Source organism: Epargyreus clarus, unplaced genomic scaffold (assembly GCF_041222505.1).
Source record: "Epargyreus clarus isolate Ecla_fem2 unplaced genomic scaffold, WU_Ecla_fem_2.2 ptg000006l, whole genome shotgun sequence".
NCBI classification, from domain to species: domain Eukaryota; kingdom Metazoa; phylum Arthropoda; class Insecta; order Lepidoptera; family Hesperiidae; genus Epargyreus; species Epargyreus clarus.
In genome coordinates this window covers 7,965,510-7,991,880 of record NW_027332214.1, presented here as the reverse complement: position 1 = coordinate 7,991,880, position 26,371 = coordinate 7,965,510, and the positions used below count along the sequence as shown (strand labels likewise).

At 37.0% G+C, this 26,371-nt stretch overlaps 1 protein-coding gene across 3 annotated transcripts; it reads right to left on the bottom strand.

The window, feature by feature from the left end:
• Positions 1-2,185: 2,185 nt before the first annotated feature.
• LOC140742884 (putative helicase mov-10-B.1) lies at positions 2,186-24,767 on the bottom strand. Of its 3 annotated transcripts, none has more exons than XM_073073931.1 (14): positions 24,470-24,767; positions 23,553-23,646; positions 21,347-21,437; positions 20,945-21,059; positions 19,736-19,894; positions 19,197-19,344; positions 18,434-18,582; positions 17,862-18,014; positions 16,866-17,035; positions 16,217-16,371; positions 14,624-14,742; positions 13,309-13,420; positions 12,969-13,139; positions 2,186-2,406 (listed from the first exon to the last, which is right to left on the bottom strand). In XM_073073931.1, the coding sequence occupies exons 1-14, from the start codon at positions 24,586-24,588 to the stop codon at positions 2,197-2,199; spliced, it is 1,965 nt and encodes a 654-aa protein (XP_072930032.1). In that variant the 5' UTR covers positions 24,589-24,767; the 3' UTR covers positions 2,186-2,196. The 3 variants fall into 3 exon arrangements, with proteins under 3 accessions (XP_072930032.1, XP_072930030.1, XP_072930033.1); XM_073073929.1 differs by lacking the exon at positions 2,186-2,406 and adding an exon at positions 12,334-12,568 and having other exon boundaries at positions 24,470-24,765; XM_073073932.1 differs by lacking the exons at positions 2,186-2,406; positions 23,553-23,646; positions 24,470-24,767 and adding exons at positions 12,334-12,568; positions 23,150-23,215.
• Positions 24,768-26,371: the final 1,604 nt, after the last annotated feature.

Genomic DNA, 26,371 nt, shown 5'->3' with positions numbered 1-26,371 from the left:
ACGAGCATACACTTCGATCCTTTAGTTCCTGTGGCGTAAAACATTTTTCTAACACTAACGATTTCTTCGGGACCCATGACCGTGTCATAAACTTAAAAATACCAAATTGAGTATTCCTTGGCTTCAAAATATCCACAAAATGCACTTTTTCACTCATTTTCTCGCACAAATAATATATAATTAAAGTAAGTAGATCACAAGCATGTCAATTGAAATATGATAACACACACTTCGCAATATTTTTTAATACAGAAGACGTATAAAAAATAAATATTTAATTTAGGCAACTTTATTAAAGTTAAGGTAAAATTTATAAGCGATCTCAATACTAGAGGATTACAAACGCTCAATGCAACTCGTTATGTTCCTTTGATTGAAATATTGCAAAATTGTCAAATTTGACATAAAATCAGGGGTGTAGTGTTGCCACTGGCGCATTTTTCAATTGCCGTATAGGAGATAATATTACAGTTGCATTCTAATTAAAAAAATGTACTTCCACTAAAACCTAATTTTCTACAATATAATTGGTATGAACTATGTACACATTTACATATTTTTTACGCAGAGAAATCCTTATGGATCCGTATGTTTATCCTTACTGACTAAATCTCCGTTGAGATGATCAACACATAAGGCGTGTAAAACGCACTCACGATATCTTGAGCCCTAAAGACCGGAATAGATTTCCCCGAATCCCCCTTTGTGAGCTTATGGGACAGAAACAGAGTGGCCTACAGAAAAAGCAACTCCCCGGGTCCCGTGCGCCTGCGACGAAGCAGCTCGAAAGATATGTGATCCTCTCTGACCCTGTACACAATCTCCTTTGCCAGCATCCTAGTAATTTATTGTATTAGAAGAAAAACTATAAATGCGTATAATACCCGTACAAAAAAGTATTTTTTAAACTTTTGGCAACCCTGTATAATGTTGACAAATTAATTTTCTCTATATATATATAGTTTCTAGTAAAGAGTATATCAAAGCAAAAGTAGCAATGGCCTATTCAGCACATTATTTCTTTCCGTAGAAATGATCAAAATATAAAGACAAAGGCTGAAAAATAAAATAATACCATAAAATTAAAGTACCTACGTATAGGTAAAATAAAACATAATTATTTTTTTCAAATTTATATTAATATTTTATTCTTCGAGTATCTATCTGGATTCCGTTATTAAAATTCTATTTTCATAACGCATCAATTTTAAAAGCATAGTTATTATCTTGTATTATTGCAATATAAGACCTACCTTACTTTTACCAGTACGCAAGTTTTAGGCCATTGTCCTAAAAGTTTATAAGTATGCAGTTTATGAACTTTTACAATTAAATGAATGAAAAAAAGAACACAATTTAATCTGAATTGGATTTGTATATTAAACAGAAATTACCAAACAATGACATTTTATACATCAATGTTACCAAAATAATTAAACAATAACCAATTAGGTACATAAGTATCGTTAAAATTTATATTAATAACGTTGAATCAATTTAGTAACTTTACAACTTTTAAAAGGTTAAAGAACTATGGTTGGGCCGGAGAAATAACACCGCTACACCTAAATATTTATATCATAAAGCAGTTCTTGAGTTTCGTTCTAAGGGCGTGTATGTTACTTGAGTTGCTTATAATGCGACCAGAACTGTTGCTTAGGACTTTACGAGTTACAAACTCGTTCTAACAATCGCCTTGGATATTTTATATTGAATCAAAATTTAATTTTGATCCTTCGAATGTTCTTTTCCTTTCCTATTGCACCGATTTTATTTGCAAATTTATTCAAAGACAAATCAATGTCAAAGATCTCAATAGAGTAAATAAATATATAATATACGGGTTTTTAACAGTTTATAAAATTATAAAATTTATTCGTGTACACCTATTATTTTACCATAAGTCGCACGTACTGGTTGTACCTGCGACTTATGGAGACATGTTTTTGACGTAGGACACGGGGATGTCCTACGTCAAAAACACCATTAAGCCTCGATGTGGTGCGCGCGGTGTTCCCGCGCGCACCTCATAGATAAGCGGATGGAGTAGCAGCTCCATCCCGAACCGAGACGTCGGGATCGCGGACGAGTGCTATTAGACGCCTTTTGTCCGGACGCGTGGTCCCGACAAAAAGAATAGAATTTATTTCTTTTATAGTTAATTTTAAATTTTGTTGCTCTTTCATTTATTTATTTTTAATTTTCGCAAGCTCTAATAATGTTGGACTTTGATGTGAGTTTATGCGTCTGTTTTCTCAGGTGCTCCATGCAATCGGAATCATTATAACTGCCCATTTCAATACATTTTCTTATGTAGAGACGCCACATTTTGTCTGTATTCAAACAATTTGGATTTCCAATAACAATTAACTTTGCCTTTGCTCTCGTCAGTGCAACGTTAAATCGCTGGAATATAATAAAAGTTTATTAATTTAACGAACAAATACCTATAAATATCGCATTAGGTACATACATAATTCGTATTATAATTAAATGTATACTAATTTAATACACCAGGTTCTATAAACTCTGTCCTGCGCAAAGCAAACGAGTAGGTACTATGGAAAAATAAGAAATATTCGGTTTCTCACGATCATTTACTGTGCGAGAATAGAAATAGGACTTTTTCGCAGACAAATTTTAACATATTGTTTTTGATTTTTTTCAAGGATCAAAAAAATTACACTGTAAGAATATTATAACAAAATAAGTTTGGAACTACAATATGGCGATGTGCATTTTCTGAAACACGCTAACGAGTGTGCGTCGTAGACTATATTAAAGGGTGCGTTTTTTAACGAAATCTATGTAATTTTATTTAGTCCCTACAAATATTTTTGTAAGGGCCGCCATTTTGGCGACCCCTTATAACCCTAACCAAAAAGTGTTTTTTTTTATTTCACTCATTCTCACAAACTTCAATTAGTCGAAAAATAGATTGTAATTACATATTTTAAACTTCGATGATAATACAGAAATAATTCACATTTCAATTTCCATAGTCAACTCGAGCAGCAGTTGTTGCGTTTCAGTGGAAGGGTGTGAATGGTGACTTTTGACATTTTTGATTCCACGGCACTATCCCCACTCTACCACTTTTTTTTAAATATAGGAGTAGCAGACGAGCACGTAGTCCACCTGATACTACGGCTACGGCTACGTGGCTACGGCCGCCCACCAGTGACCGTCGCCGACAGTCGGTAGCCGTCGCTCGTATGTTAACTCACTGGTGTTGAAAGGAAATGTATTTTAATTATGGTATGAGCGTATTAGAAATTAATTATAGCGTGCTTAAACTGAAAGGAAGATATCGTAAGGAAACCTGCACAATTGGAAGTGTCAAAAAAATACTCAAGGGTGTGTGAGTCTTACCAATTCGTGTTTGACCAGCGCGGTGGACGATGGACTAAACCTCTCTCACTGAAAGGAAACCCAAGGCCAGCAGTGGGACAGTAATGGGTTGAAGATGTGTTATAAGTATCTATAAAAGGATCACCAAGTGATCCTTGTCAAAAATTTATTCATAGTATTTATGGCGATCTTCTTTCTTGCTTCCACAGTCGTAACAACTCTGACTCGGTCTTTATATACATCTCCCGACGAACACTCGTTAGCGTGATTCAGAAATGGAACAGCGACATCTAGTGGTACTGAATAGAGTGGAGGTTACCCCCTTGACAGTACAATTTACTTTTAAGAATAAGTTGATTTCATTGCCACCTATGAGATTTATAGTTATCAACGCTATCTATCAGTTTTTTATGAATACATTCTATCCCTGCTTCGTATGCGGGTCCGCTAAATTACCTCCCCTTGTAGTACTGTATAGTAACACAAGATGGCGCTGTGCATTTTCTGAAACACACTAACGAGTGTACGTCGTAGACTGTATTTAAGGGCGCGTTTTGTATTATTAAAGCGGGATATTTAAGTTATTAGGTTCATGCGGCATTGAATCACATTTAGATCACATATATTTTTGTAAGGGCCGCCCTATTAGCGAACCGTATAAACCTAAAAGTGGTTATTAGTTTTACTCATTCTCAAAAACTTCAATGAGTGGAAAAATCAATTAATTAAAATAGATCGTAACTATTTTAAAATTCGACGATAACACAGAAATAGTTCACATATAATTTCTATAGTCAACTCGAGCAGCAGTTGTTGTTTCCGTGTGCGGGTGTGGATGCTGGCTGACTCACATCTGAGTGGTAACGTATCTTTGATTCACTCACATTTAAAAACTTTGTCCACAGCACTCTCCACACTCTACCATTTTTTTAATAATATAAGAGAGCAGACGAGCATGCAGTCCACCTGATGGGAAGTGGCTACTACCGCCCATGGACATGTAGATAAGATTAGATTAGATTACAGTGGACTATGGCCTACACCTCTCTCATAAAAAGGAGACCCGAGCCCTGCTGTGAGACAGTAATAGGTTGACGATATGTTATAATATATAAAAGTATCTATAAAAAAGGATCACCAAGTGATCCTAGTTAAAAATTGACCCCGATAAATGTTGTCTTGATGATCTTCTTTCTTGCTTTCACAGTCGTAACAACTCTGGCACGGTCTTTAAATACATCTCCCGACGAACATTCGTTAGCGTGATTCAGAAATGGATCAGCGACATCTAGCGGTACTGGTGGAACGTGTCTATGACGTAAGCATTCTCTCCAAAGCAGTTTTGTTTGTACCAGAAACTACTAGATGTCGTAAGAAGGATGTTCTTACCACGCTTTTATTAATTTGACCTGTATATATGTAGGTATGTTTATGTACCGATATCTTAACACGTTAGCTGCGGAACGCGGCTTAAAACACCTCGTCCATGTCTGGTCGTTATAGCGGTAAGAAAAAACTTTAACTTCTCTGTGGTGCGAGAGGCATAACTTCCGTCTGGTTCAGTGTAGGAGAGTGATAACTATATGTTTGTGATGTGCTACTGATTCCTAGTTCTATGGTACACCAACCTAATGTCGGGTTTGTTAGACCTCGTACCGCACTGAACAAATAATAATGCTAACACAGTGCGGAACGAGGTTGGGAACGCCTCGTTTCCTCACGCACCTCGTACCGCACCCCACGCTAGCTTCACGTGGTTAGTGTTGTGCAACGCAGTCGAGGCTGCGTAGCGACGAAGTAGGACCGCTGTCTTTATGTTGAAAATTATCATGTCGAAACGTTGCCGAAAAAAGTTGATCATGGAGGAAGATGAAGAAAAACGGTTGAAAAATCTGAGCCAGAATCAGAATACAGGAAGATATTTCAAAAACAGGTAAGTCACAAATATACTCTGTCTAGGTGAAAGTCCAGTAGTGAGACTTGGCAGGCTAGGCGTATATCCGTATAGTAAGAAATTACATTATAGATAATTACGTTTCCTGTTATGGTTCAAACAAAAGTTAAGTAGCTACATTATTGATATAGGAAACGTAGGCAAAATCGTTACCGAGTATTCCGATTACTCTTTACCCTAATCTACTCGCTCCTACTTTTCAGAATCCACTGCAAAGAAAGCACATCATCTCGATAAGGGTCCAAAGAAGAAGAGATGTGTCGGATGCTACGAAAAACTCCGCACATTCTTGACATGTCGTGAGGCAGACAAAAAAACCAAAAAAAAAATCTCACGGAATGCACTGTTTGCAAAAAACCTTATTGTCTGAAATGTTTCAATGAAAAACATCCATAACTTTTCCCCTTTTTGTATTCATTCTGTCCATCACGTTGATAAATAAAAACAATAAAATAAAATCGATATTTATTTTCCCATCACTAAATTATATGGAAACCTGCCATTTTTCAGTGCGGTCCGAGGTGCATTAGACCCACATTTTATTTTACCCATAGAATCTAAAGTAACGAATTTAACCAAGGGCGGCGGCAGTTTTAGGTTAATCAACTCATTGTTAATAATAATCAAGACAAAAGCCGTCGATTTTGTCTTATTTGGCGCCAAAAAAAGGATTTTAGTCTCCTTCGGGCGGTGGGATTTAACACGCCTCGTGCCGCCACAATGTCGGATATAGGACGAGGTTTAAAACAACTCGTAACGCAGTAATGGAAAGTACAGAAAAATCTGTGCCGCAGGGAACGTGTTAAACTAGATTTTTTACCCAAATTTTGAACCATTTTCAAGAACCAATGATCAACTCGATTTTAATAATTTTGACCCATTGTACTTACCAAGATCATCAGATAAAGGATTTTCGAGGCGGTGTTCGGGCGCCGTAAAGAAAGTTCATGCCAAAGTTACTGCATCATAGATTGCGATGATCTTAGTATTCGGATCTGGTCATTTTTATTGCCTTCAATAAAACACCTTTCTACATGGACTCGATTATATGAGAAATAGTCACTGCCGCACATAGACGCACTCATCAGATAAACTGTATAAACGAGCATACACTTCGATCATATAAAAAATAATTTTCCTACTAGTTATAGCCTATATATTTCATTATTGTTGACATTTTGCACCGGATCCTCTTAGTAATGTACATGAGTATACACATTTAAGAAAGGATTTTTTATGAATTCTATATTGTCGTCAAGCCGTTACTCTTCCACTGCTGGACACGGGTCTCCTTTAAGAATGAGAAGGATTGGGCCATAGTCCACCGCGCTGGCCAAGTGAGCACTGGTACACTTTACATACCTTTGAGGTTTTTTTAAATTTCACTCAGGCATGCTCACAGTGTTTCACTTCATCGTTAAAGTGAGTGATAATTAATTTCTAATACGCTTATAGTCGAAATCATTATGGGATTTGAACCTTTTTTTTATAATATAAGAGTAGCAGACGAGCATGCAGTCCACCTGGTGGTAAGTGGCTACTGCCGCCCATGGACATCTGTAATCAACCCCAGATAGGATTAGATATTCCTACCTGAGGTCGGCCACAGATGCGCCGCTACCCCTGAGGACTAAGCTGGAACGCCTCGGAAAAGTCTGTCTCCCTTACCACACTCTTCAAACCGTAACACAGCAGCGCCTTACACTGCTGTTATTAGGTAGGAATAGGTGTGGCGGTGGTGCCGCCGGAGTCGAACCACAAAGGGTTCTACCACCTTCAAAATTTCTCGGACCTCTCGGACTTTAAGGTTTCAACCACTGAATTCTATCATCTAAGGTATAAATTTATTTTAAAGGATAAGTTGATCTAACCCATAGATGGACCCATGGATGGAAACTCATAGATGGATGAGTTTTATTGTTTTCAATGCCATCTATCAGTTTTCTCAGTCTGTCTGCGAAATTACCTACCCTTGTAGTACTGTATAGTAATACAAGATGGCGCTGTGCATTTTCTGAAACACGCTAACGAGTGTACGCCGTAGACTGTATTTAAGGGCGCCTTGTACAACATAGACGATGTACATGCATTGGACTAACCTGTATTACACACATACCGCCGTGCTTCCCGGGGTCACTAGCCGAGCGGTTCGAGCTCCCACTCTTGCCTCCCGCAACCCCGGAAGCCCCTCTTACGACAGGCAGGGGATATTGTAGCCCTATTCTGGTCCCGGAACTACAGGAACCTGAAATTTACCTACCTAGTAGTAGTAGTACCTTTTTTTATTTTATTGCTGTCGAGCGCCCTTTTCGCGACCCCGTATAAGCCTAAACCTAGTTTTGATTTACTAGAATTAGACTCACCTGTATTTTAATTATGTTATATGTGCCTAGTGGTTAATGACTTTAGAGTCCTTTTCGGAGGTCCGAGATTCAAATACCTGAAACGCAACTCGTTTTTCTTAAGTAATGTGTATATTAGAAATTAATTATAACTTGCTTAAGCTGGAAGGAAGGTATCCTAAGGAAACCTGCACATCTGAAAGTTTAAAAAAAATATCAAGGGTGTGTGAAGCCTAGCAATACGTATTTGGCCAGCGCGACGATTTGGACGATGTCCTAAACCTCTCTCAGTGAAAGGAGACCCGATCCCAGCAGTGATACAGTAATGGGTTGACGATATGTTATAAGTATCTATAAAAGGATCACCAAGTGATCCTTGTCAAAAATTTATTCATAGTACTTTGGCGATCTTCTTTCTTGCTTCCACAGTCGTAACAACTCTGACTCGGTCTTTATATACATCTCCCGACGAACATTCGTTAGCGTGATTCAGAAATGGATCAGCGACATCTAGTGTTTCTGGTGCAACTTATTGTGTTGTCTATGACGTCACCACTCTGTTTCGTTCGTACCGAGAACTACTAGATGTCGTAAGGTGGTTTTTAGTACTTCAAGTGATCGTAAGCAGTGATAGCGTGGTACTTATAAACGAATGATTACTAAGTAGCTTTAAACGGTGAAGGGAAACATCTCGAGGATAGCCTACTATACACTTGAGGTTACAAAAAAAAACTGGCCAAGTGCGAGTCGAATGTCTTTGGGTAAGGAACTCTAAAAATGGTCCCAAAAAAGTGTGAATGTATGGGCTGTGATTGTAGAAAGCGTATTTTAAAGTAGTTTGTGATGGCGAGAATTGATGTTTTGGACCAAAAAAAATCGATTATTTCGAATCGAATCAATTCAAGAATCGATCTTTTTCGGAAAGAATCGTCATCCCTAAAATGGATTACAAATAAAGGGATCTCGAACTGATCCATGTCAAAAATTGAAAATGTATAAAGCATTCGTTTTCTGATCAAAACTGACGGGTCCTTTAAATACGTCTTCCGACGAACACTCGTTAGCATGATTCAGAAATGGAACAGCGACATCTAGCGGTACTGGTGGAACGTGTCTATGACGCAAGCACTCTCTCCAAAGGAGTTTTGTTTGTACCAGAAACTAGTAGATGTCGTAAAAAGGATTGTTTTTAGATATTGAAGTAGCAAACGGAAGTAAGTGCTTTGAATTTATTTATTATTTTTATAAAATCAATAATTTAAAAAAATAACTCATAACTCATAACACACAATTGTGTTATGAGTTTCTTTTGCCGCTTCTCCATAACGAAACTTAAGAAGTGGCGGTAGATGTATTGACATTCAAAAAGTGCTTTGTGAATAGAAGGTGGTAGAACAGTTTGTGGTTCGACTGCGGCTACGCCACCGCTACACCTATTTCTGCCTAATATCAGCAGTGTTAGGCGCTGCTGTGTTCCGGTTTGAAGGGTGTGGTAAGGGAGACAGACTTTTCCGAGGCGTTCCAGCTTAGGTAGGAATACCTTATCCTATCTGGGATTGATTACAGATGTCCATGGGCGGCAGTATGGCTACTACCATCAGGTGGACTGCATGCTCGTCTGTTACTCCTATATTATGAAAAAAAACTGGTTAGAATAAAAAAATAATTTGGTTTGACATTCGGTATCATACGCCGGTGTCCGGGGTTCGCATATCAAATCTATAATTTTTCGTTACGTGTGGGTGGGTAGACAGAAATTAATTATTTTCCATTTCTCGAAGGAAAATATCGTGAGGAAACCAACATGCCTAAGATTTCTGAAACGAAGAAGTTCTAAAGTTTTATTACTCCAATCTAAAAAAGCAATGTGATAAACACCAAAGTATGAATATTTTAATCCAGTTTCTATTGGGTTACTATTAACGAAAAGTAGGTACTATTATAGTAATGCAATCACAGTAATTTGCAAAATAATATAATATATTTTTTTGAAAGGTTTACAATCCCTGAAGTATGTGAAATCACGTGATCTGCTGAAACTGACATTCTAGGAAGGATCTAGGTGATAAATAAAGACACTTTTGTTTTCAGAACAACTTTGATAAACGTCAATTTATCCGAGTTTTATGGCTTCAAATTTTGGCACCTCTCGGGTGCCACCCGCCATACACAAAAGAAATTCATGGCACAACTGTGGTGCCATCCGCACGGAATCGGCTAAATGAATGAAAAAAAGAACACAATTTAATCTGAATACTGTATATTAAACAGAAATTACCAAAATTATTGAACAATAACCAATTACATAAGTATCGTTAAAATTAAATTTAGCAACTTTACAACTATTTAAAGGTTAAAGAACTATGGTTGGGCCGGAGAAATAACACCGCTACACCTAAATATTTGTATCATAAAGCAGTTTTTGAGTTCCGTTGTCAGGGCGCGCACTGTGGGCGTGTATGTTAGTTGAGTTGCTTATAATGCGACCAGAACTGTCGCTTAGGACTTTATGAGTTACAAACTCGTTCTAACAAACGCCTTTGATAAATATGTCTCTCCACTAGACCATACCAGCGCTTAACACTGCTGTTATTAGGCACAAATAGGTGTATTGGTAATGCCTCCTTAGTCGAACCACAATTGGCTCTACCATCATTAGAGTAGGTAGGCACATTATAAGGAATCTGTTGCTTCCACGCCCGAATTGAAATTTAATGTTGGTCCTTCGAATCTTCTTTTCCCTTCCTATTACACCGATTTTATTTGCAAATTTATTGAAAGACAAATCAATGTCAAAGATCTCAATAGGGTAAATATAGGTATAATATAGGGGTCTTTAACATAAAATTTCTTCTATAATTTTACCATAAGTCGCAGGTACAACCTGTACGCGATAACTTGAGACCTGCGTGATGACACACAACGGAATGTTAGTAAAAAATACTATCATCAATATTTCAATTAAGTAAACTCATCTCACATATTAGATACGCTTTTACAAAATTGCTTATCCAAAATTCTAAATTTAAAATTTGATGATCGTTCCTGGATGCAGGCAACTCTTCCGGTTAGGTTTGGTGGCATAGGTGTCCGCACCACGGAAAGTTTGGGGCTTCCGGCTTTCTTGGCCTCTTGTCATAGTACGATCGCCCTCATCTCCGATATATTAAACTCTAATTTGGATGATGTTCGGGTGACGTACATGCCAGAGGCTGAGGAGGCCTGGAGTGGTTGCTTTCCGGCTGAGGATATATCTATGTCAGATACAACCAAGCAATCCGTTTGGGATACACCGGCTCTTAAGTCTGTTTTTGCCTGTCTTCTGGAACGATGTTCTGACAACTCTGATAGGGCCCGTTTATTAGCTGTTGCCCAAAGTGAATCAGGACATTGGCTACACGCGCTCCCTTCCAACAATATTGGCACCGTGCTGGATCCTATAACGTTACGCATTTCTATAGGTCTCCGGCTCGGTGCCAAGATTTGCGAGTCTCACTTTTGTCCGTGTGGGCAGGAGGTGGACACGGTGGGTCAACATGGCTTGTCCTGTATTAGGAGTGCCGGCAGGCTATATCGTCACGGGACTCTGAACAGTTTGATTCGTCGGGCTCTTGCTACCGTCTCTATACCAGCGACTTTAGAACCCCCAGATCTTTTAGAGACGATGGCAAGAGATGATGGAATCATTCTAGTTCCATGGAGTCTCGGACGACCCCTGATATGGGACGCAACGTACGTTGATACTTTAGCCCCCTCTCACCTAGATTAGCTAGGTCACTTCAGTGAAAGCGGGGGCTGCAGCCGACCATGCCCAGACTCTCAAGCGTCGTAAATATAGTAATTTATTAGACAATTACTTGTTTGCGGCGCTTGCTTTAGAGACAATGGGTCCATGGTCATCTGACATGAAAAAAATCATGTCAGATATGTCGACCAAACTTGTCACTGCTTCCGGTGACCAAAAATCTGGCGGCTATTTTGCACAAAGATTAAGTCTTGCCGTGCAGCAAGGAAACGCCGCCAGCGTTTTGGGAACCATGCCTCACACGGCAATTTTAGATGGCTTATTTTATTTATAATTTTCCTGTATATATTTTGTAAATAAGTCCATTTTTAGTTTGTATTTAACATTCAATGTATGTTAGTAAATAAGTAAAATAATTAAATTTTATATTTAAGTAAGTACACATATTTGATTAAACTGTAGAGTTAACTTGCTACTGATGAAGGTTTTTTTTAATATAGGAGTAGCAGACGAGCATGCAGTCCACCTTATGGTACGTGGCTACTGCCGCCCATGGACATCTGTAATCAACCCCAGATAGAATAAGATATTCCTACCTGAGGTTTTCCACCCGCCTGAGTCGAATCACAAAGGGTTCTACCACCTTCAAATGCGCAAATTGAGGTGTCGCATGCCACGCTAGCAGATCTCAAGTTATCACGCAAGGATCGTGCGAACTTGTCTTGAAACCCGCTTAACAGATTTCTATATAAAATTTCGTAGGTATGATGTAAGTATATTCAAACGTAAGAAAATATACGTATTTATTTTTTGTGACAGGACGGTTTATTTATCAACTTATTGAAGGTAGGTACAATATAATAACATAAATTAATATATTTATTTCTTATAGACTAACTAATATAATTTCTTTTATATATTACTTTTATTTATTTATTTTACGCTGTTCTTTCATTTATTTATTTTTAATTTTCGCAAGCTCGTAATAATGTCGGACTTTGATGTTAGTTTATGCGTCTGTTTTCTCAGGTGCTCCATGCAATCGGAATCATTATAACTACCCATTTCAATACATTTTCTTATGTAGAGACGCCACATTTTGTCCGCATTCAAACAAATTGGATTTCCTATAACAATTAACTTTGCCTTTGCTCTCGTCAGTGCAACGTTAAATCGCTGGAATATAATAAAAGTTTATTAATTTAACAAACAAATTCCTATAAATATCGCATCGTAGCTGGTAGGTACATACATAATTCGTATTATAATTAAATGTATACTAATTTAATACACCAGGTTCGATAAACTCTCTCCTGCGCAAAGCAAACGAGTAGGTACTATGTAAAAATAATAAATATTCGGTTTCTCACGATTATTTACTGTGCGAGAATAGAAATAGGACATTTTCGCAGACTAATTTTAACATATTGTTTTTGATTTTTTTCAAGGAGCGAAAAAATTAAACTTAATGTAAGAATAGTATTACAAAATAAGTTTGGAACTACTAAATAGTAAAGTGGATGCCATAATGTTGGCTACCCCTGATCTAGAATTATAGAATAGTTCATTTTGTTACCTTAGAGTCCGTGAGAAATCCAAGTTTAACTTTCCTGGTAGAGTCTTTTCCATTTCCACGTACTGTGGATATTAAGATTATCTTCTTCTCTTTGCCTTGAAAAGATTCCACTGATCCTACTTCAATTCGTTCTGCCCCCTGGGTACTTAACCATTCTTTAATTTTTATAACCTAAAAATAGTTTCATTTATTTGTAAATACCTCCTTAAAATACTGTTTAATAAATTTTAAATTAAATTAAATTGTCTTATTTTTTAGCTAAACTTCGGGGTTCGGATGTACCATCATAGCGCGTATTTATATATTACCATGTTTACAAAATACTAGCTTCCAGCTTTACCTGTGATGTATAAGGTGTGATAATGCCAATATCTTTCAAGCTTTGCTTGTATCTGACCATCAGTCTCCTTATATAGACTTTCAACATGTCCAGCTCCATTTTATTGAAGTAGCTATAAAAAATATAATAATATAATAATAATAATAATAATAAGGCTTTTATTTATCTTTAACCTAACCTAGATACATATAATAAAAGTTTAGTAATAAAAACGAGAAATAAAATAATTAAGTTAAAGCCCCTTTGCGGGTATAGGCCTCCTTCAGACGTCCCCATTTTCCTCTATCTTTCCCTCTTCTCTATCCAGTCTGTGCCCGCTATTTATATAAAAAATATATTTTATATTAATTATTGTCCCATTGGGGCAGCCTCATTGCATCCATCACTCCAGTTCAAATCATGAATGTTTCAACTTGAAAAACAGGATACTTTTAATCAGATAGGTGTTGCCATTATCGACGTCTATTAATATATTTAGGGCTAGAAATTTATCTTGGCCGGCCAGTCATAATATACATATTGTGTGGGTGGATATTAACGAAAAAGTAGGTACTTTTTTTTTTATAATATAAGAATAGCAGACGAGCATGCAGTCCACCTGATGTGGCTACTGCCGCCCATGGACATCTGGAATCAACCCCAGATAGGATTAGATATTCCTACCTGAGGTCGGCCACAGATGCGCCGCTACCCCTGAGGACTAAGCTGGAACGCCTCGGAAAAGTCTGTCTCCCTTACCACACCCTTCAAACCGGAACACAGCAGCGCTTAACACTGCTGTTATTAGGTAGAAATAGGTGTGGCGGTGGTGCCGCCGGAGTCGAACCACAAAGGGTTCTACCACCTTTAAACTAGGTGTTGCCATTATCGACGTCTATTAATATATTTAGGGCTAGAAATTTGTCTTGGCCGGCCAGTCATAATATACATATTGTGTGAGTGGATATTAACGAAAAAAATCGGTTGTCTGTAAAGTCGGATTACTGACGATAGTTGAACGTGACAACGTCATAAGAAAATACTGATGGAATGGTTGCATTTTTCAAAAGAAAATTTTAATTTTATTTGTTTGATAGATATTTTGTATGGATATAGAGAAGGAGGTAAATACGCGGAGGCCGATTGTGCCCCTTTGTCGCTCGTTCCGCTCTCTCGCTTGCACTTCAAGCTTTAAATGGAACGCCCCAAGAGCGAGGTAACGCCGCATGAGTCATGTTTTTTGGTGCGTGCAGCCGGCTCCATCGAATTATAAGACGTTGTCACGTCAAAATGTAGGTACTTATGAAAAACATGGAACTTTACGCAGTTTACATACCTTGATGATTGGTTTTCTTTTTGCTCCTGGCCAAAAACTGCATGGAAAACTATAGCGCGGCACTTTTTTGTGCTATTTAGTATATTCACTCTGCTAATAGATTCTTCTGCTATACAAGCCTACAAAAATAAAGGTATGCATAATTATGTTAATCATACTCAGTCTTAATTTACATAAAAAGAGGTATGTGTGCAGTGCGCACATTAATATAAAGATTGTAATATTCTTCCGTCTTCCCTGCATCAGGACCCCAGACCCCCATTTTCAATTTCCTCTTTTACCTAACAGAGTTTGAAACAATAGTATGTAGGCACGTAGGTACCTTTTTCTTCTCGAGGGGGAAACCTTCAAAAGGTACCCGGTGCCGTGGGAGCGACACGGGGTTATGTGGGATTTTTACCGCAATAAAACCCCTCCGGTGGCCGTCTCAGCGGTGCGTAGAGGGCTCCGGGATCTCCAAAGAAACGCAACCGGAGTCCTCTAAGCGCACTGCCCTGTCGAGCTCCGCCCAAGTGAAATTGAATCACCACACCGTCCGATGTACACGACGCTATGCGACCACACATACCGTCGTCCTTCCCGGCATCGTTGGCCGGGCGGTTCGAGCTCCCACTCTTACCGCCCGCAACCCCGAAAGCCCCTTTTAGTCGCCTCTTACTACAAGCAGGAGATACTGTAGCCCTATTCTGGTCCCCGGAACTACAGGGACAAGGCACGTAGGTACCTATAGTCCGATTCATAATTAGGTGTCCAAAATGTAAACAAAGAAATGTCACTGTCAAAATTAACAAGAAACAAAAACTTTAACAAACTCAACAAAAAACTAAAACTTTAACAAATATACACAATTATACAAACGCGTTATGTAAACGAGAAAACATTCGAGTTCGATCACAATCACGAAAATGAATAATATCAACTACGAAACTTAAAAATGACGGCACAAGAAATGTTTTGGATTCCGATTGTGTTACCATTATCACATTTTAATTTTCTACCATAAACTTTGTTTTTTATTATTATTACTGTATGTAACGAAATTGAGGTGATATAAATATTAGAAAATGTGAACTAATCTTAATTTATTTAGATTACAATTTTATTATTGTTGTATTATTTTAATATCGACAAAAATAAGAAACTACCATTTGAAACATATTTTTTTGATAGGTCAACACTTTTGTTTACATTTTGGACACCTAATTATGAATCAGACTATAGTGATTTGATAACTTAATCTAGAAAATACTCTAATGCACTAGGTTCAGACTATATAGGTACATTACATTTTCGTGATTTTCGAATGTGTCATAAATAATAATAATTTTCACGTTGAAATGTTCAGAAATCTACGGTCCCCCTTTAGTATTCCTATCTTGTATGATAGGTACTAATAGATAGGTTTTAGAACCTCAAACACTAATAAACAAAACTTAGCTCGCCAGAGCACCGACACGTCCGTACGGGCCAACGGTTGAGCACTGACTGCAAGCTGCCTCACAGACTGACATGTGCGCTTGAGACTAACTACCCTCGTTTAAAATAAATATGATTACTTTCTATAACGTAAATAAGTTAGCTCCCAAAGCTTACCTGTAGCTTTCCTTCGTAAAACTGTTCGTTTGAGATGCTAAGTATATCTGCATGTGATCGAAAGTTTTTCTTCAACATGACAGTGTAGCTAGGATCAGTATTGCGTGCATTGTACAGAGTGTACTCCTTCATCAAACGTTCCATCATAGATAAACCTGTAATTTTTAATTAAATTGTATTGTATAGCTTTGCATCGCACCTTTAGCTTACAATTACGTAGGTTTACGCAAAATATAGTCAGTATAAATAATAGGTACTTATTTTGATTTTTTTGATATTTCTTTAGCTTTAAGTACAAAACGAATTACATGATGTAATTCGTTTTTCGCAGTGTCGGGAAGAGCGAGAGTAAGAGGAGCAGTCGTTCTAGGTGCCAAGTGGCAATACTTAGGCGGTAAAAAGTCAATTCAGAAAACAATTCCTAGCGAAAAGTGTGTTTAATCACGCTAGCAAGTACTAAACTACACTTTTGAGAATCTTTTTACGGAACTCTCAGAGACATTCAGTCTCGGAGAGGTTTTTTAAAAGCAACTGATTATTGATTTTTAATTTTTATCCCAATCTTCTATTATTTTTAGTTTATATAAATATAGTGAAGGCGAACTTATATTAAATAGTTATAAGAACTATTTATACGAGTTACACTGACCTAACCCATGTTTCTTAGCATGCGGTGAACAGATGACAGGTCCAAGTTGCAGGGGATCGCCGGATAGGACAAGGAGGCCTGTCGGGACGAGCACCTTCCGTATGGGCAACAGGCAGAGCGGCTCCGTGGCCTGCCCGGCTTCGTCGATGAACAAATGTGTGATGTTGCAACTGTAATGGTTTTGATCAGAAAAGGTGCAACCTTAACGGAAAGTAAGGTATCGGCGGAATGATAATGGGCATATTATTTTTCTTTTATAAGGAGAGAAATAGAAGAGTGGCAGACGATGCAGTCTGATTGTAAGTGGCTATTGCCGCCCATGGATATTTGTAATCACCTCCAGATACGATCATTTTCTTTTTTTTTATAATATAGGAGTAGCAGACGAGCATGCAGACCACCTGATGGTAAGTGACTACCACCGCCCATGGACATCTATAATCAACCCCAGTTAAGATTAGATATACCTACCTGAGGTCGGCCTCAGATTCGCCGCTACCCTTGAGGACTAAGCTGGAACGCCTCGGAAAAGTATTTCTCCCTTGCCACACCCTTCAAAACGGAACGCAGCAACGCATAACACTGCTGTTATTAGACAGAAATAGGTGTGGCGGTGGTGCTGCCGGAGTCGAACCACAGAGGGTTCTACCACATACCATTTCCTACAGTATGTCCAGTGTGTTCCATGTCGGTCATAGATGCGGCGCTACCTCTGGTATGCCTCGGCAAAGTATGTCACCCTTACCGCACCCTTCAAACCAGATCACACCAACGCTAACACTGCTATTATTATAGGGCACAAATTGGTGTGACTGTGGTACCGCCGGAGTCGAACCACAGAGGGTTCTACCAAACTTCAAATATAATTAACTGTATTTAGGTTTATTAATTAAAATATTACAATTATACTTTGTTGTATTTGGAACACCTATTAAATTTTACTAAAATAAAGTTATTTTAACAAAAGAGTCTATAAGGAGCTCTGAACACGCTTACATATTTCTTGCTGCTTGTGGCCCATAGCAGATAGTGCTAACAATGACTCTGGTCCCCTTTAAAGCCGCTTCCAATTGTTTTACATACGGAATTGATGGGTTCCTTACAAAAGGATCCGTCGAATAAGACTTTAAACATCCAGGTAAAGTCGACCTAGAATAATTAATTAATGTTTTATACTCATTACCACCTGAAGTGGCGATGGTTTTAGGAACTCGGCCTCGCAATCCGAGGGTCCGAGGTTGGAATCCCAGGCACGCTCAGAGCTAAGTGCGTATTAGAAACTATTTATCATTTGCTTAAGCGGTGTAGGAAAACATCGCAAGAAAAGTTACACGTGTAACACGTGTAACTTTTCTTTGTAACGTAACGTGTAACGTTTCTTGCGATGTTTTTAAAAAGTTCTCAAGGGTGTGCGATGTCTACAAATCTGCATATTTGGCATAGTTCACTGCTCTCAGTCAGAGAGGAGCCTGTGTCCAATAGTGGCATAGAAATGGTTTAATAATGAAACATTACAAACTTGTAACAAAATAATATTAATACACATACGTAATAAAATCAAATCATACCAATCTCTACTTGCGGAATTCCTGCGAAGAAGAAATATCCCTGAGGGAAACTCTGATTCGTATTTAAGCAGTTTTACCGCTACGTCATCTGCAGCCATGTTAGATGGCGCACACACCATAACTCGGTTGGATTCATTCGACTTCAGTACCTATAAATCGATTGTAAAAATTAACTGCCGCGCTTTTCGGAGAAAAAAATGACTTTTTTATATGGACTGTAAGTAAAAAATCGAAGTACGGCAAGAGATTTGTGTGTGGAAAATGAAATTGTCTTAACAGCGTGAAGAAAAGAATGAAAATATTTGCCGCCAGTACGAGACGGAAAATAACAGTATGCCTAGACATGCTGTGCTTCCTAATGTCAATATTATTATTAACTCGTAATTCTATTCTTGTAACTACTTTGACGTGCCCACTGTGAGCGCAAGTCTTTACAATTATTTGTTATTTTTTTTATTTTTATAATATAGGAGTAGCAGACGATCATGCAATCCGTCTGATGGCTACTGCCGCCCATGAACATCTGTAATCATCCCCAGATGAAATTAGTTTCCTACCTGAGGTCAGCCACAGACATGACGCTATTCCTAAGGACTAAGCTGAAATGCCTCGGAAATAATATCTCCCTTACTACGCTCTTATACCAGCAGCGCTTAACACTGCTGTTATGAGGTAGAAATGGGTGTGGTGGTGGTGCGTCGGAGTCGAACCAAAGGGGGTTCTACGACCTTCAAGTTGCTGTAGTTGCGACTGCCGTTCATACCTGCAAAATTGCCTCCACGATAGTTGCAGTCTTGCCGGTACCCGGAGGGCCATGCAGGACATAGGGCGCAGTACCAGAACTTTTAGCTACTATGTGCTCGACCGCCGCCCTCTGCTCAGAATTCCTCGCGATACTAGGGTTATACCACCTGATATAGTAAAATTGGATTATAGATTTTATTCGAAAATTATCATTTGGGTATTATTAGAATACACCTACCTGTAAATATACCTGTTTAAAAGCGTAAAAGAAATATTCAATAACTTTCTATGAGTAGGTACATGTATCTCATAATTATATTTCGATCACATAAATCTGTAGTATAGGTACTTTAACTCACTATTTTTTTGTAAGTTGTAACCGACTACTAACCCGTCTACTCAACCCGATATTGAAATCTACACCATTTTTCGCGAAAAACAATAAAAATTTACATATAATAGTTTGTTATATAAATATAATAGTTTGTTAACTTCAAATAAACAAACAACAGTAGCCCCTGGCATTTTTTTACTATTTCCTGTTTAAAGACGACTTACTTTATAATGGACGTCCTTAAAGGTGGTGTGATATTTTTCTTTGGATATATTTTCGATCTGTGAGTATGCTTCATAATGTCATTTATAACGTTATGCATGCTTTTGCTTTGATATTCTGAATATAAGAACACTAACTTGAAAACTTCATCAATTTTGGTCCTGAAAACGTAAATACTTATATAGTAAACAGGTATTTTTAATATCTAACATTAAATAAAATCATTGAATCGTTTGCACATGTTCATATAGGTAAGTAGGTAATTTTGCAAAATACATAAGTAAGTAATATGACAAAAGAAACACTATTTTCGTAAAAACAAAGGCTGTTAAGATTCAAAACCAGGGGTGTGGAGGTTAAATTCATAAGTAACTCAGTATAATATTATAGTATATTATTATTTGTACTCAGGGGGGTTACTACTATCTCTTAAACAATTTTAATTTAATCAAACTTTTACTTCATTTGCAGCAAAATTTAACTTTTTAAGCACAATATGACAATTTCAGTTGGTTTTAAACAATGGATAAGTGAAAAATTAATAAGGGTTTAAGTTTGTTCAACTGTGTATGACGGAATATTTTATTGTTTTAAGGAGGAAATAAAACTTTCCTGAACTATGATGGTTTTTAAAAGGCCCCCAAAATGGTAGGCCCCCAGATAATAAAAAGTATATAATAAAAATAATAATAAATATCCCCAGATAATAATAAAAATCCTAAAAAGAATAGAATTTTTTTCTTGTATTTAAATTTAATGACTTATGTATAGAAATACAAAATCAAAATATGTAAATGAAAAGTGTTGGTCGTTGGTTGAAATTTGCAAATCAAGTACATACTTAGATTACATTATTTGCAAGTTTTTTGAATCAACATGAAACTATATATTTACAGTTATAATTATAATTACTAAAAAATATAATTTAAACTATAAAATAAAAAATAACTTATTTACAAAATTTACATTGAAACCTACAAAAATTAAAAACAAAAACTAAGTACCATAAAAAATGTCACCATCACTGTCTTTGGGCAAGGTTCCCAAGACGATGAAATTCTCTTATTATATTATTATTTATAATTTCATTTTACTTACTTTTACTTTAACTTGTTTACTTAGTACCTAGTAGGTACATATTACATTTTTATTATTATTGTGTTGTATTATTATGAGATAAATGATTTGAGATGAATTTTTTATAAGCTTACCGGTAACTCTTTGGTTTTTCCAATTCAATTATTAATTTATTCTGCTTTATATCAGTGATGATTCCTATTAATTTTTTCGATGATCCCAAATTAGATACAAGCATTATACGGTCATCTGAAAAATGAAAGTAATGTTTAAAATTTATTTTAAGCAAGTAATTTGTTACTTTTTAAGTATATATTACCAGGAGTTACTTTGCGGAAATCTATATTATAAAATTCCAACATGTATGATGGTACCGCGCCAAACTGCTAGTCCGCTCTGAAGTTGTTGCGCACAAATACAAGCATATATTCCGTAGCAACGTAAGGGCATAGGCATACTAATGCAGCTATGTAAAGTATGCAAAATTTTGGGTGGATTCGCATCTCTATCAAAGTTGGTCGGCTAAAAATACGTACCAATTCTGACTCGTTTCTGTTTAATTTTAGGCACTGCTATAGACAATTTCTTGCCTTCCTCTTTCAATATAACACGATCCACATCTTGTTCCTAAAAATAAAATAAGTATTCGAATACAAAACCATTTTTAGGGTTCCGTACCCAAAGAGTAAAAACGGAACCCTATTACTAAAACTTCGCTGTCTGTCCGTCCGTCTGTCCGTCTGTCACAGGGCTATATCTCCGGAACCGTAATAGATAGACACATGAATTTTTTTACAGAGGATGCATAACGATGGCCGCTATAACAAAACATACTAAAAATAAAATAAAGTTGAATATTAAAGGGGGTCTCTATACAACAAATCGGATTATTTCGGCATTTTTCGATCTAACTGTTAAACAGTACTAGGAAGACGGTTGAAATGTTTACAATCTGTTTACTACTATAACTGATATTATAATAAATACAAATAAGAACCATAAAACATATTTTGATATAATTATTTTAATTTTATAATACATTGTTTACGTATCATTCCTCATCACCCCAACGCCATCTATTTTTGTGTGACATAAATAATTATGCGTTGGGGCAAATAATACTTAGGTATTATTGAAAATTTACGTTTATCATCACCCCAACGCCATCTTTTGTTGGGTTATATAACTAAGTATTGTTAAAAATAATAAAAATATGTAAGTAAAAAATAATGAACATTTGGAGGTACGGAAGGAATGGTATAGACGATAACATTACAAGGTCATTGATTGTGTTGGATACCGTGATAACATTTAATTTGCGAACGCTCGGATTTTACACGGATTTTCACGGATTATTTAACACGTTATTTTTTAAACAACTATTGTGATTATTTTTACTACTAGAAGTAAATGTGGTCACATTTACTTCTAGTAGTGAGATAAGAATAAATTGATGTCCCAGTTTAAGTAAACCTAATTTTGAGAAGATTACTTCTGAATAGGTCTTCCCTAATTTGCGTCTTTCCAGCCGTATTTATGGCAGCCGTTGCAGTTTGCGGTTGTGTTTACCGTTTTTTTATAGTACGAAAGAAGCATACATCAGTGCAGTCCTCCTGATCACCTAAAGGTGACATCTGTTATAGTTCGCGCTTAACTGCTAGTCCGCTCTGTACTCCTTCCGAGCAGGTGTAGCCATACAATTTGCTATGGCGACGCCATTCATTTCTATATTCAGAGCGGACTAGCAGTTTGACGCGAACTTTTTTTTTTATAATATAGGAGTAGCAGACGAGCATGCAGTCCACCTGATGGTAAGTAGCTACTGCCGGCCATGGACATCTGTAATCAACCCCAGATAGGATTAGATATTCCTACCTAAGATCGGCCACAGATGCGTCGCTACCTCTGAGAACTAAGCTGGAACGCCTCGGAAAAGTCTGTCTCCCTTACTCCTTACTCCCTTCAAACCGGAACACAGCAGCGCCTCACACTGCTGTTATTAGGTAGAAATAGGTGTGGGGGTGGTGCCGCCAGAGTCGAACCACAACGAGTTCTACCACCTTCATACCTATACCAATTCTATATACACTCCTAAGGACAAATATTGCCTCATATTTATGATTCGGCTGGCATCCACACCCTTCTACCGAAACGCTAAATCTATTGACGCTAGAAATAGGTATGGCGGTACCTATCCGGTCGAATCGTCCTTATCCTACCACTACCACCTTTCAATCTAATCTTTCTTTTTTAAAATCTTTTAAAAGTAAATACTGCTTGTACAGGATGATATGTTCGCCCAGCGAAAAAATCCCACTATAAATTAAAAAAAAAACAACCTTTCAATCGTCTATTTCGTCTCGCCTTGTTTTAAAATAACACAAGTTTTCGCTCTTGAAACTGTTCAAGCCAACCTGTTTGAACGGTTTACAATGTTTACAAATGGACCTTTGATATTATCTAAATAGTTATCCCATAGTTTATGTTTAAGTATAATGTCTGCATTGTCTGTAATACCGTTAGTAACTACCTACTCATGTTAACAAAGCGAACTTACAATGCGTAGAAGTGGAGAGGCAAATAAAGGCAAGTATACCTACGTATACATTTAAATTTAACATAAGCTTATACATATCTATATCTTACACTCCATTGTACAAGTGTTAATTATTATCCAATCTTAACCCAAACTAAATCCAGTCAGATTCCATATTTCAATTTTAATTATAAAGATTTACCTACATGCAACATTTCCCTCTCTTTAGTTTCCTCAAACCACAGTAAATGATGAAAATATGCTTCGTACGCTATGTCTGATAGATTATTGAATATTACTCTGTAACAAAAACAACATAATTATTTACAAAGTTCCATTTGAGTCGATGTCGGCGTAAGTAAAATGGCTGCGTCAATGTGAAGTATATATTATTACAATCGTCGTCAAACTATTTTTACCTAATACCGCACCACTGCTGGGCAAGGGTCTCATGTCAAAATAAAATTCATAATCAGTTATTGATGGTCAAGTGCGGATTGGTAGACTTCACATGCCTAAAAATTTTTTTTAATAAATGACTACGTCTGTTAGTGGATTTTCTCACAACTCACAATATTAACGTTCCCTATTAAACAAGTGATTGTTAATTTATAATACGCTCAGAACTTCGATATATCCGAGATGTGTGCCTAGGATTAGAACTCGGAGCTACTAACTTACTAACGTCGTATTCGAAACCACTGAGCTATCACGCTTGAATTGACGTTCAAGTAGGTGCAAGATATACCTAAGTATCAATTAAAATTATATGGGATATATGGACGGCTTAAGTGTGTATTATAGATGAGTTCCATGTTAAATGGAAAATATTACTTCATAACACACAAGGTCTAAAGACCAGATCAAGAACTTAAATATACAATAATTCAAATATTTATTTAAATTTTAATAAATATTATGAAATCCTGTTTCAAATTTCATAATATGGAGCCACTGTGAACGAAGCTTAATATTATACATTAAAATTGATCTTCGCAAGCGCAGCAAATACTTAATTAATTTCTTTATTTCGATTAGGTCCAATTAAATAATTGCTATACAACACTGTTTTTTACAAGTTTTACAGCTTAAAAGTAAATAGCGAATATTGCGAAATACTTACTTCAATTTCATAACATATTTGTGTTCTTCTGCGGTAACGATGTGTTTTCCATCTAGGCCTTTAGAGTATATTTTTTTATATTTTAAAGGTATACTCCACTCATTTAAATTATTCTCCATTTTAAATCAAAATACACGTAGTATTATTTAATTGGAACTGCACTGCACTTGCTTTCACGTAACGTTAACTATTATAAGCTAAACTGATAAACTCCTTGTATAACACTACTGCTTGATATGAAGTTAATAATTGCTAGCTGATATCGGTCTGCTGACTAAACTCACACTGCTGTAAAACCTGCTGTTTTATGTGTTTTACGTGCCTATTGTATAGTACAAATGCACGTAATCAAAACACGAGTAGCGTTCCGGGGAATACCGGAATTGTGTTGAGGCTTGGGGTTGTCACCTTCTTATTCGAATATCTTACTACTATTTAGTAGAATTTAATGGAACAGAGTGGTGTTAAAAATTTAGGATAGGTATACGCTCTGGGTTCGAGGTTCAAACCTCTGGTTCTTTGATATCACTCTGAGTTTACGAAGTTACTTTATATTTCAAAAAACTTGGGCATCGCCCTCAGTGGACTCCGGTCGCATTCCTATGGAGATCGGACATTAGTGGATGGGCTTAGCGGGGAAAGAGTATGTATAACTATAACGTAAATTTATGTATAGATTTATACTTATTTTAAGATGTTGGCAACACATTTCAACCTTGATTTTGTTTGGGTATAAACTATAAAATAGCGCTCGAGTTGCAAAATGTAACAAAGGTACTCAGATTACATAATTTCTGCGAAAGTTTGCCTATGATTTCGTATGTATGGACCTATGTTTAGGAATTACTGATTAACATTGTTGGCCGCAAATTCAGATAAAAAAAGATAGAAAAGGCATCTCGAATAAAATATTGACTAATTTGAAATTATATCAATTTCAGTCTTTAATTATCTAAGATTTCAGTAGGTACAAGATAGAATCTTAGATGCACAATATTAAGTAAATGCTGTTTTTTAAAGTCATCGTTCTACACAATTGGCACCCGTACCCAGCGACAAAATTATTGTCGCCATAAGGGGGCTGCCCCGGAGGGAAGATTTTGACACGAAAATAAAAAAGGAAACCCCCATTAATCGACAAGTTAAAATGAAATTGCGTTATCAAAACATATCATCACTACTCTACTAATCTATGATCGTCACATACACGAAAGAACGTCGCGTCACAGTATAAGGATCTATTATTAAATTCCGTGTAGCAATGCGATGTCGTACGTAGCGTGGAACTAATTATATTTCGCTCACAAGTAAATCAGGATTAGTCATTAGATTTAAAGCCGATTTTCATACATTTGATTGATGGAAATCAAACATACCTACTTGCCTACTTACCTCGTAATGTAATATAACTACAAAACACCCATAGATCTTCCATTTGATGTTATGTAATTCGACATGCTGATTCTATGATGGTAAATTAAAAAGTCGATGGAATGACTATCCGGTGAAATACCTATCCTATATCTATGCGAAGCGGAGATGAAGGTGTACGGAGACGAGCGGGCAGCGTGTTTCCATGAATGCGTTTGTGAGCTAACATAGAGCGGTTAGTACCTACGGAGCGAAGTTGGTTGAGCGAAACATTTTTTTGGCGAGCGTGGTAAGACTCCCGGGTAGCAGGGATGGATATGTGCACCGTTGAACCTAGACATCTGCGTAACCTAGCGTATATCTATACGTGCCTGTCCCTGTAGTTCCGGGATAAGTAGGGCTACGGTATTTACAGCCCTTGTCTGTCATAAGAGGCGACTAAAAAGGGGCTTCCAGGGTTGCGGGCGGCAAGAGAGGGAACCACACGGATAGCGAACCCGCGAAGGACGGCAGTATGTGTGGTCGTATACC